This window comes from Ursus americanus, chromosome 8 (assembly GCF_024610735.1).
Source record: "Ursus americanus isolate L20-20 chromosome 8, mUrsAme1.1.p, whole genome shotgun sequence".
Taxonomy (NCBI): Eukaryota; Metazoa; Chordata; class Mammalia; order Carnivora; family Ursidae; genus Ursus; species Ursus americanus.
The window spans coordinates 79,421,745-79,434,103 of record NC_142134.1 but is presented as its reverse complement, the minus strand read 5'-3'; the positions used below and the strand labels follow the sequence as shown (position 1 = coordinate 79,434,103).

General features: G+C 50.1%; 1 protein-coding gene across 5 annotated transcripts in view; it reads right to left on the bottom strand.

Annotated features, from left to right (window-relative positions):
- Positions 1 to 12,359, bottom strand: part of TBC1D14 (TBC1 domain family member 14) — a 99,272-nt gene that overhangs the window by 49,010 nt on the left and 37,903 nt on the right. For all 5 annotated transcript variants that reach the window (XM_045789515.2, XM_045789519.2, XM_087864301.1 and 2 more), the window contains exon 3: positions 7,013 to 7,133. In XM_045789515.2, coding sequence (XP_045645471.1) covers positions 7,013 to 7,133 — 121 coding nt within the window. The remainder of the gene's footprint in view (positions 1 to 7,012; positions 7,134 to 12,359) is intronic.

Sequence of the window (12,359 nt, the reverse complement as noted above, 5' to 3'; positions counted from 1 at the left end):
CTTTTTTTCATTAAAAAGTTCTGTGTAGGGGCACCTGGGTGGCTCAGTTGGTTAAGTGTCTGACTCCTGATTTCAACTCAGGTCATGATCTCCGGGTTGTGAGATCAAGTCCTGCATCGGGCTCTGGGCTGGGCGTGGAGCCTGCTTAAGATTCTCTCTCTCCTCTCAAAAAAAAAAAAAGAAAGAAAGAAAGTTCCATGTAGTCATGTAGTTCCTCTTTATATTTTCTAATTCTTTACTGATACTTTCTACCTTCCTATTTCAAGAACGTTTCCCTTAGTTATTGGAGCATTTTTATGATGGCTGCTTTAGAGTCTTTGCTGGATAATTCTAACACCTGTGTTATCTTGGTATTGGTGTCTGTTAACTGCCTTTTCCCATGGGAGTTGAGATTTTCCTAGTATGTCTGAATGGCATCCTAGACATCTTGACTGTTGTGTTACAAGACTCAGGGTCTTGTCCAAACCCTTTGGAGAATGTTGGTATTTTCATTTTAATAGGCAATTGACTTGGTTGGATTCCAGCCCCATATTCCAACTAGCCTTCTGAGGGTTATGGCTCCAAAGTCAGTTGACTTTTCAAAGCCTTCCCAGCACCTGTTGACTATACCCCCATGTGCGCCGCCCAGAGGCCAGCATAGGATCTGGGTGCTGGGCTATGTCCGGAGTCCAGTTCTCAAGTCTACCATTGCTAGTTAAGGTCAGATCCATGTATCCACAACTTGAGAGGTAGCCCAGGAGTTCATAATAACCTTAAAGGTCACTTTCCTGAACTCCTCCCCTCCACAATGTCTCCAGAACTTGTAGATTCCCTGGGTTATCCCTTTTCTGGTTCTCTAGCCAGACACACACCTCCCACAACCTTGGGCCAAGTGGTAGGAGGAGAGAGAATAGGGCATCAGGGGTCTGCCCCACTTTCTTGGGAACAACCCCCCCTCCCCAAGCAGTTCCCCTTCCTGAGAGTTTCAGGCTCCTGCCAGCCTGTTTCTACTGCCAGGAGACTGCATGGGGGCTGGGGTGTGAGAAAACAGAGGCAAGAAAAAATGAAAAGGAGAGTTTCTGCATTCTCTCTGAATATGAGTACCACTCCTCATCCAGAACTAGAAAGGCTTTCCTAGTGCTCTCTAACACCCATCTCTGGGGTTTAGGATACCTTGAGTTTGGCCTGGGGAATATCAGAGGGGAAAAATGGTAAAGTCCATCAACTCAGTGGTATTTTGAATTGTGATCTTTTCCCCCAGTGCACCTGCTATTGTATCCTTTTCAGAATGCTCAAAAAGCTACTCTATGTATTCTGTTTCAGTTTTATAGCTGTATTCATCAGGAGAGACAGGTATGCTTATCCCCTACCCAGAACGGGGACCTGCTCTGTTCTGTAAACTGGATCACACCTATTTTCCAAAGGCATAAGAGATGATGAAGATGAAGGAGATTTTCTCATTGTTGTTTTAGAATTACCTGCAGGCCCGTCACCAGTCATGTGCACTGACCATCCAGGCTTGTCTTTTCTGCAGTTTGCGATGATTTATGCTTTTCGGACTACCCAGACTTCACAGAACCCAGAGGTGAGGAGGATAAATACCACTGTAAGCTGTTCTGGATTTGCCTTCTTCGGGGATTCTCTCTTTCACATCTAAGAGCTGACTGGAAATTCCAGAAGGCCGTCCAAGACGTTCCAGGTTATACAAACCCAAAAGCTTCTTTGCCCACGTGGCATGCTTTATCCTGGACACGGAAGCCCGCAAGCCCGTACTCCCTATGGTGGTCCCTGCTCATCAGTAGCTGCCCTGGAGCTCAAACAGGATGCTGCCTGAATCCCTCAAGTCTATGCACCCAGAGTTATGTCTAAAAGAGTCACAAACTGCTCTGAAGCATCCCCGAATGTCTGCAGCCCTGAGCTCCTCCGACATCTCCTCAAATTACAAAGATCAACTCTTACTTTTTAAGTGGTCTTTTCTTCAAAAAATAAAAATAAAAAGACACTGCAAGAGAAAATTATTGAAAGGAACAATACCAAAATGCAAACAGCGGTTATCTGGGGGCAGTAAGACACCAGGCATTTTCTTTTTCTTAATTTGCTAACGTCTTGTACGTCTCCTACCAATTAATATAACCGGGGTAGTAAGTACTGCTAATTTATCTTTACAAATCCACTCCCCGCTTCCAATAGTCCGAGCACCTGAGGGACAGTAAACCACAACTGCCTCACGCCAGGCGACGGCAGTGAGATCTTTTCCTAAGATTTCGTCCACACAGCTCCACCAGAGCATCGAAATTCCCCAGCGAGTCACTGCTTCTCAAACCTGGCTGCATATCAAAGTCAGGGACAGCCGCAAACATAAACAAGACGCCAGCCGGCCTGCAAGGCGGATGTGAGAAGTCAAGAACAACTTTCAAGTTTCAGACCTGAAAAAGAAGGCTAAGTCTAGCGCTTTCCAAAATGGGGAAAGAGGCAAAGGGAACAGGCCCAATGTACGGAAAAAAAGAAAGTAAGAGTCAGACAGGAAGTGGCTGGCGGACACCCAGGGGAGCCCCCAGCCGAAGTCTACGGTTCAGGGATGAGGTCCTGGCTAGGAACCAATGTGGGGGCGGCCAGTGGAGCCTCAAGTCCAGCTGAGGTTCTCCTAGGGGGTGACCTCAAACAGAGAAGCACCTGAGGGGCACTCTAAAATCTAGAGGGCACCCCACAGAGGAGAGTGTGGTGACCTGGAAGTCAAGGTCAGAAAGGCTCGCAAGGAGCAGAGGAGAGGTTGATAAGACACGGCCGAGGAATGACCCTTGGACCTGGGACCGGAGGTCACTTGAAAAACCAGTGGTGCAGAGACTCTACGATGGCCGCACGCCACTTCCCTTCACCAGGCTTATCACAGCTGCGATTACCGGTAGAGTTACTGTGCTTAAATCTGTCTGTCTCCGATCTACGGTAAGGTCCAACGAAGGCAGGGGCCATGTACGTCTTGTCCTTCACTGTAATACCAGGACGGACCCCCACAGTGGCTCAAATGTGGGAACAAAGGACAGTGGAATCCAAGAAGGAAGGTTCCTCTTTCTTCACAAGGCAAAGGGGGCACGGCCTTGACCCCCCAATCCGGCCAGAGCCCCGCCCCGTACAAACTCAATGACAGAGCCCCGAAGACAGAGGTCTTCCCATACGCTCTCTCCATCTTTATTCTCAGGGGCCTCTCCAGTTCACCAGCAACTGCCACAACGTGTATCTGGTGTACTTGGGACCACTTATTTAATCTGCTGTGGGCAAAGTCAGCTATTTGCCTCCCGATATCCAGCACCCCCTTCTCCAACAGCAGTGTTTCTGCAATGTGAACGCACATGACCGGTACCGGGAGCATTTGCTAGGACACAACTTGTGGTGCCCCCAGCCCCACAGCTTCTTCAGTGGGCCTGAGGTGAGGCCTGAGAACCTGTGTTTCTAACAAACACCCAGATGGCGACAGGATTAGTCCAGGGACCCTACTTTGAGAACCACTGCTTTAGTGTCATTCTCATAGCTCTCCTCAGTCATTTTTGTTTCCCCTCTTTAGAAAATCTCTGAAATAATGTAAGCTAAGAGAAAATTACTTTTCAAAGCTTTTATGAAATTTGAAAAGATAACTGAAAGTAACATTGCAACATTTCCTAAAAATGGTGGCCACGTACACGTAAGGCTCAAATGAAGAAAATCTGCCCAGTTATAAGGATGTCATATGGGGCCCAAGGTGCCCTGGGCAAACCAGAGGTAGCACCTGCCACGTGTTGAAGCTATTTCTTAATTAAAAGTCATGACTGCCCCTTCTTGAATACTAACTCTGGGCCACAGGCTGTGCTAAACTCAGGACAAAAATATTTCACATAGGGGCGCCTGGGTGGCACAGTGGTTAAGCGTCTGCCTTCGGCTCAGGGCGTGATCCCGGCGTTCTGGGATCGAGCCCCACATCAGGCTCCTCCGCTATGAGCTTGCTTCTTCCTCTCCCACTCCCCCTGCTTGTGTTCCCTCTCTCACTGGCTGTCTCTCTCTCTGTCGAATAAATAAATAAAATCTTAAAAAAAAAAAAAAATTTCACATAAGTGATCTCTTAATGTATAACAATCCAGTAAGTCGGACTCATAATGCCCTTTTTGCCAAGGAGTAACTGGCCCAAGGTTATACAGATAAGGAAAGGTGAAGCTGGAAATCAAATACAAGTCTGCAAGTCCAAAGACCTTGGCTGGGGTGCGCACCTGTCCCCTGGGCTCCGCCACGGGCTCCTTGAGGCGTACCGACCCAACCACAAGGCCTGGCCTCAGCATGGTGCGGTGTGTGTTGAACATGCAAGGGAAGGGATTTGTGGAGGCCTCAGGCTCATTCTCTCATACTGCGTTCTGTTTCTTCTGTGTCACAAGAAAGGGACAATAATAACAGCACTTTCCGGCACTTATGGCATTCAGCACTGTTCCGAGCACATGACGTACATTCGCACATTTAATCCCCACTCTTCCAAGGCTGGTACTTCGATTCTCAAAATTCTAGAGAGGAGGGAAACGAAGCTCAGGAAGGTCATGTGACTTGCCCACACAGCCGAGCTACAGAAGAGCTGGGATACAAACTCTGGCAGTCTGACTCCAAAGTCCACGCTTTTACATCACTATGTGATTAAAAAAAAAAAATTCCGAAGAGAACGGGAAAAGGAACTAGTTTCCTAAACCCTTCCTTATGCTTCAGCTGTAGCTGGAGTGGTTGGCACCATTTGGATCACGGGCCCCGACAGTCAGCCCTGGCTCTGGGCTCTCTAAAGGGGGTGAGCTGAGATCTGTGGCCGCAGCCAGCTCCGGCCTGATGCCCAGGAGCTTCCTCACAGTGTCAGGTCCCTGGCCCTGGATCCCTCAGAGGCCTTGCCAGCCCAGGGAGGGAGGCATGGGATGGAGGGCCAGAGACACAAAGCATGAGCGAACAGGACGTGGGCAGGATCGTATGACTCAGGCAGGTACAATTACATGCTTTATTATTAATGGTTGAAGCCAGATGGTCCTCTTCTCTGCAGTATTGTGCTACCACATAATTAGTGGACCTAGTCGTCTCAGTTCACAAAAATCCTTCAGGTTCAAGAACATAATCCATATTCACCTTAAAAAAAAAAACGTACAACAAAGATAACAAAGAAAGTCAAGCACGATGCAAGTGCTATTAAGAGTCATGGGAAAATCTGTTTAAGTATAATGGTTACTTTTTTCAAAGTGTGGATTTCTTTAAAAATTCAGCTTGGCTATTTAGTTTCTAAGAAATTTATAGCTGAGCTTTGCATACAAACGCATCACCTTTTAATTGTATGCTATCGTACTAAGCCCACACAATAAGCGATTCCAATTCAAAATATAACAATCTATAAAAATGAATCCCAACACCAACACACTTTGTGAGTGTCCTGGCCCCAGACAACTTCTACAGGGAGTGTCAGACAACGTTCGGAATGCCTTCAGTTTACAGAGGCAGAAACACAGGAAATGCGTGGAGATCCCCCATGCTGCTCAAGCCAGAGCCCCAGCATGTGCTCACCGCCTCCCCGCACATGCTGCACCCCTCTACCCAACATGTTTGGTACTCAGAGGGGCCACTCCTGCAACCCGCAACACCCACAGCACCGGGCCTGACCCCACTTTACTCCTCTGGACTAGTCCAAGAGCCACATTCCTGCCAGGGGGACCTATCACTCCTTAGGTAAGTAAAACCCTCCAGGGGCTCCCCCGAGCCTTTGGGTCAGAGACAGGTTCCAGGCCCAGCACATCGCACAGGCCGCAGGGACAGCCCCACTCACTGCTCCCTGGGCTCATGCCGCGCAAAGCCCCTCAGTACAGGCTGCCCCCACTTTCTCCCGCCCTCTCCTTGCAGACCGGCAGTGAGGGCCTTGGGGTAGGGTCCAGCTCTGCACAAGTCCCTCAGCCTGTGTCTTAAGTACTTCTTTCATAAATAAGGACAATAATAGTACCTTCTTCAGAAGGCTGGTACAAGCTTTAAATGAACTAGAAACCCAAGTGCTGACTCATCTGAAACCAGCGCAGAGTAATCACTCGCTTCAGGATCCCCCATGTTATTAACCCTGCCACACCTTTGAACACAACCCTGTGTGCAGCCTGGCCCAGCAGGCCATGCCCCGCCCACACACACACCTGTAGTGCTCCTTTCCCCACCTGCCCTGCAGTCCTCTCCTTACCAGAGGGGCACTCTGGAGCAAGGTGCTGTGGTCAGTTCTCTAAGCCCAGCGCCACACACGAGGCCTGGCGCTTAGCAGGTCCTCAAAAGTATTCACTGAGCAATTGTCAATGAATACAAAACTAAGGTTGGAAGAGTCGGCCTGCTGGGGGGCAGTGTCACGGCACTGGGCAAACAGTAGTCTGTGGGGATGGCTGGGACTCAGAGCCCAGGGGAGGATGCAGACGGCAACAGGCAGGGCTTCCACGGCCACAGATACCCCTGGCTTCACGGAGTCTGTGCGTGAGCCGTCTTTGAAAAGATGAGCACATGCCTCCGGCTGCTGGCATTCCGGTGATGAGATACCACGGGCCTGGCCAGACCCCGGAACCCCACGCCCTCCCCCCCTGCTCGGACAAGGGGGACAGCTCCCGAGCCAGCAAGGGGAAGGGGGTCAGACTATAGTCGGGGTGAACAATGGCCCTGCATTCCTGGCCAAATCAGCACTGGAAGGATTAAGCTCCAAGAAACCCATGGGACCGGAGAGGGCGAGTGCTTTAATAAGGAACACAATTAATAAAAATCTGACAATAAACACATTTGCAACTATTACCGGCCAAACCGATCAAGTGACGTTATGAAGAGCGAAAGCCAGCTCTCTCCTGCACGCATGCGGTAAGCTACAAGGAATGGAAAAGGTTCGAGGCATCACCTTTCTGAAGACAGACTTAAATTTGAGGAACGCAGATCGACACAAAGTTTTCCAGTTTCAAAGCCTCCAGAAAGGTCATTTCTGCAAGGTTCATGGATATGTGCTGCACAGCATATGTGTGGGTTTTTGTATCTCGTATACCTTTTGTATTTTCTTTGAATCTTTCTGAGCATTCTCTCGAAGTGGTACTTTTCCAAATAACTTCCATCCCAAGTCATTTTGTTTGTCAAGTCTTGCATTCTGTTTTCTAGCAAGCAAATTCCTATAGGAAGAAAATAAGAGGGTTAGGGAACTTCTGGGTATTCAGAAACACCAGGACTGCCGAGTCACTCTAACGAAAGCACGCCGACGCTCCTCTGAGAGAACAGCGTGACAAGCCACAAGCTGAGTTCTGCAGACTTGTCATCACAGCACAGAATTATGCAGCAGGGAAAAAGCCCCTAAAACCACTAATAAGCTTTTTGTTGTTCAACTGTGACATATATAAATTCTACAATTCAGAGTAAGGAAATACCTTATATCACAACAAAATATTTCAGAAAAAGTGAGCTTTAAAGTCAGACCGAACTGAATTGAAACCTTGACCCAACTACTCACTAGCTGTGTGACTCTGACCAGTATATTCACCTCTCTGAGCCTCCATTTCCTTGTGTTTAACAAGGATCTTTGCAGGAATTAAAATGACAGGTACAGTCAGTGCTTAAAAAATAACAGCTGCTGGGCGCCAGGGGCTCTGTCGGCTGAGCGTCCGACTCTTGGTTCTGGCTCTGGTCATGATCTCAGGGTCGGGAGATCGAGTCCCGCGTCAGGCTTTGCGCACAGTGTAGAGCCTGCTCGAGATTCTCTCCCTTTCCCCCTCTCCCCACTCTCATGTGCTCTTTAAATAAATACATAAATAAATTTTTTTAAAAAAAAATAAGAGTTGCTTTAATAATCAACCTCTAGCTCAGTTATCTCTAAGGTAAATCTGCATTACCTGTTTATAAAGAGTCTCCAGGTATCATGAAAAGAAAGCCACTCAGGCCATAGTCATGAGGTCTTCCCTCCCAACAACATGTGAACAAAAGTCCCAAAGAACACAAATTCCGGACGGTAATACACGACAGACTCCATTTTGGAATGCACGTGCTGGTGCTTTCACTAAAAACCAGTGGTTTCCAGGGCTCACGGGAAAGTGTAACATGAGCTTGCAGCACCTCCTGTGCTAGAAAGTAAGAAAGTGCTCAAGAAATACAGGGACACGTCTAAAGCCAACAGCAGCCAGCTTGAAACAAGGACTCCCACTGGCTGAATCTGGAACAATCTCACCATTGAAATAAAAAATGAGGGCAAGGGATTATAATCCACTGAATAAAACAAAAATCCAGGAGCCCATATAGATTCGAGCAAACAGCAAGAAGCGGAGGAGGAGGGAAAGCTTCAGAATGCAGCCTAACAAACATGGGGAGACTCACGCTGATGGGAAAGGACCCGTGGGCGCTCAGCCTGGCAGCCGAAAGCAGCACGAGCAAGAGGGCTTCCACCCAGTTTGAAAGCATCTCCCGCAAATCCCTTGTTCATACAAAGGCAACTCGTTGGGCAGGTGCTCAGAGCCCACGTTCCCAGCACAGAGAAGCCGGCACGTGCCTCCTGCCCTGGGGCGCTGACAACGGCCCACCTTGCCAGTGTTGGCGACGGACGGACGATCAGAGAAGATTCCTGAAACAACTGACAAAATGTGAATACAGACCATGGACTAGGAAACAGCCCAAGATTAATGTTCAATTTCCTCATCTTGGTAACTGCAGAGTGGTTATGTAAGACAATGCCCTTGTTCTTAAGGAATGTACTAGAACCTCCAACTGGTTCTGCTAATGCTTCCAAAAAATACTTACCTGCTTATATGGCGTATATACCACAGTCACAGAACAGATAAAACACCGGAAATGAGCGACACCTGGGTGGCTCGGTTGGTTAAGCAACTGCCTTTGGCTCAGGTTATGATCTCTGGGTCCTGGGATCGAGCCCTGGGTCGGGCTCCCTACTCAGCGGGGAGTCTGCTTCTCCCTCTCCCCCTGCTTATGCTCTCTCTCCCTCAAATAAATAAATAAAATCTTGAGGAAAAACAACAACAACACATGAAGACAGGAACAGTGAATCTTGGTAAAGGATACATGGAAGTTCCTTGTGTTTTTCTTGCAACTTTTCAATAAATTTGAAATCATATCAAAATAAAGTTATAAAAACTTCCCAAAAAGGAAACAAACGGTTTCACGTACTCTTTCTTGCTTTTCTGTTGTGGTTATGATAGAACCTATTTCAGAAAGCACTTCACAGGCCAAGGCAATTCTATACTAACCTTTGTAAGAAATAAACTCCGAGTTGTCCCCAGGCCCAACCTGTTTAACATCTAACGCTTAGCCATTGGTGGAAGACATGCAATTCAAACCGAACTAAAACCCCAGGCGCCCAGAAGGGCACTAAGAGCTTGAGCAGCCAGAACTTGGTTCACTAACGGTCTGCATTTCGCTAAAGAGGCATTGCCTCTGGAGAAGAGACCAAGGCACAAGGGACAAAAGGTGAGGAACCCAAATGCACCTGGAAGGGGAGGGGCCAGGAGTGAGGCATCCACCCCGACCCTATTCTGGAGAGATGCTGGTGGGCCGCTGAGGGTCTGGAGGAGTAAGGACCAGGGTAGAGAACTGCACAGAAGCGACTGGGTGATGGGTGATCCAGGAGACGGACTGGAACTGTGGTGCTAGTCGCAGAGATGGTCAGCAGGAGAAGCAGCAGGAGGAACAGAAACTTTGCTTTCTCCATCCCCTGCTAAGGCTCTGTAAGTCTGTACAAATGTAGTACAGAGAGAACTTATCAAAAATCATGATACATGATAGGCCACAACTTTTTTTTTTTTTAAGGATTTTATTTATTTATTTGACAGAGAGAGAAACAGCGAGAGAGGGAACACAGGCAGGGACAATGGGAGAGGAAGAAGCAGGCTCCCAACGGAGGAGCCTGATGTGGGGCTCAATCCCAGAACTCTGGGATCACGCCCTGAGCCGCAGGCAGACGCTTAACCACTGAGCCACCCAGGCGGATAGGCCACAACTTCTGAAAGGTTCATGAAAGGTCTCCTTGGTTGTATTATTTCTTGTGAATGAGAGGCCGAGGGGCTCTGAATGGGCAGGAAATCCCTCCTGAGCTTCAGTTCTTTGTGTCATCAGCACAGGGAACATGGAGACGGCCAGAAGAAGGTTCCAGCCTCTGGCTTCCCTTTCAGGTCGGTGGGTCATTGGAAGCCTGGCATGGAGCTGGCCGCTGAGCCCAGGAGGCCAGGTGGAGCCAAGCACCTGCCTCCGCCCGTCACGTGCCCAAACCCCATTCCCGGGCCAGGCGCATAGATAGGGCAGGGAGAGCCCAGGAGCCCTGACTGCTCCCTTTAACCCCTGTGCTGTCTTCCCGACCAGGAGGCACCCTTGGGGTCATCCTGGATGAGAGTCACACAGTGGTTCTGCTCTCCCCAGTCTGGGAGAGCCCAGAGGGAAGACACAGCCATGGATCCCTCGGGCTGTCCCTTCACGAGCCCTGGGCCCCAGCGAGTTAGCACACCCCCGCCATCGCCACCATCTGTGACACTTCACCAGGGGGCAGAAGAGGGGGATTGCTTGATTCAAGCTTCCTGTTTCATCAACTATTTTTTTTTTTAAGATTTCATTTATTTATTTGACAGAGAGAGACAGCCACAGCCCGCTAGAGAGGGAACACAAGCAGGGGGAGTGGGAGAGGAAGAAGCAGACTCCTAGCGGAGCAGGGAGCCCGATGTGGGGCTCGATCCCAGATCACACCCTGAGCCGAAGGCAGATGCTTAACGACTGAGCCACCCAGGCGCCCCTTCATCAACTATTTCAAATCCACCTGTCCCACCACCAGCTTCGGGAAGTCCTCACATCTGCCCTGGTTCTGCAAAGCCTTCCCTGACGGGCTGCCATCATCCGACCCCTGGGCCTCAATTCCCACAGCAGCTATTTCCACAACACCCACCGTGTTAGTTTGTGCTTGTTGGAGGGACACTGTCCCCTCTCCTCTCCGTACACCTCTCCCTTGGGGTGGGGTTGCCAGGAGGGCAGAGCAGAGTCCCCTCTGCATCCCCAGAATCCTACCCAGCATGCAGCAGGTGCTCCATACCTGTTTGCTGGCAAATGGAGTAGCCACCACATGTGTTCGCAGGGGACGCAGGTGCAGAGCTATGAGGCGGCGGTACGGGACTTCAGCCCCACCCAGCCACACCAGCAAGCAAACCCACCTGGCACCTCTGATCTACACGCACCTCACCTGGGAGTGGGCATGGCTTTCCTCCTGCCTATCCCCCTCCTTCCGTGATGCCCGCTCAGATCCACCCTCCCGCAGCTGGCAGGGCTAGTAATGAAGGGAAGCTCCTAAGGACTCTTCCAAAGACGTCCCCTAAGAGGCGGACGATGGCGTTACAATCCTTCATGAGCCTTCCCCCAGGAGCACCCCGCAGGCATGAGGCTCTCTCGACAACCCACCAGGTCACATTCATCCAGGGAATTGTTCTGAGGGCCTTGACTATATGGAACAACAAAAGAGGCTGTCTTATTTGCTCAGAAACCTTCCATCTCTCCTCAGGTTGGCTCCAAAGCTCTCACCTGATTTGGCAAGGGTCTGGCCCCACTCCCCAGCCCTCTTCCTTGTGTCTTTTTGGGACCTACGCACATCGGGCCTGCAGACAGCTTGTCCCACCCCACGTGTGCCTACCCCACCTTTCTTCAGGAGTCCCTCAGGCACAGGACCATGACCCATCAAGCCCTGGACCCCTGCAGAACTCCCCTGCATCTGCCACGACACCCCAGAAATCTCCTCCACACAGCGGGCAGGACCGTCTTCTGAAAGCACAGATGGAGCCCACCAGCCCTGTCCCCCAAATCCCTTCAATGGCTTCCCCGTTTGTGGTACCACCACACGTGCCGTCCCCCACCCACAATGTGCTCCTGATCACAGGCACGTTTCGAGGAGCAAAGGAGGCGATGGACCTCGCAGGCCTGCCCTGCTGCCTCACGTGCGCACTCTGTTCACGGAACAGTCGCTGTTGTCCCCATCACCATGTGAGGGCTTCTCCACTAGGGGACTGACAGCCCTGTCCTCCACTCAATCCCCTTCAGCTGAGCCGGCGCTCTGCACCCTGAAGGCATCAGAGGGACCTAGGGGGCAGCGGTCAGGCTTATGGGAATGGTGGGCTGAAGGAAGGTGACCCAGCAGGCGCTGGCCCCCATCAGGGATCTGTTGATTAGGCCTATCTGGGTGAATTTTACAACAATGCTGAAGAGGCCCCCGGAAATACACTTTGGGGTGGCTGAGAACTAAGCCACACCCAACTACAAGGATAAAGAATAATCCTCACATCCTGTGGGGGCCAAAGACCCTCGGGCAGGAAAAGGGAGTCAGGGTTTCACTGGGGCCCTTACCCCTGGCTTGCAAAATAATTCTCTTC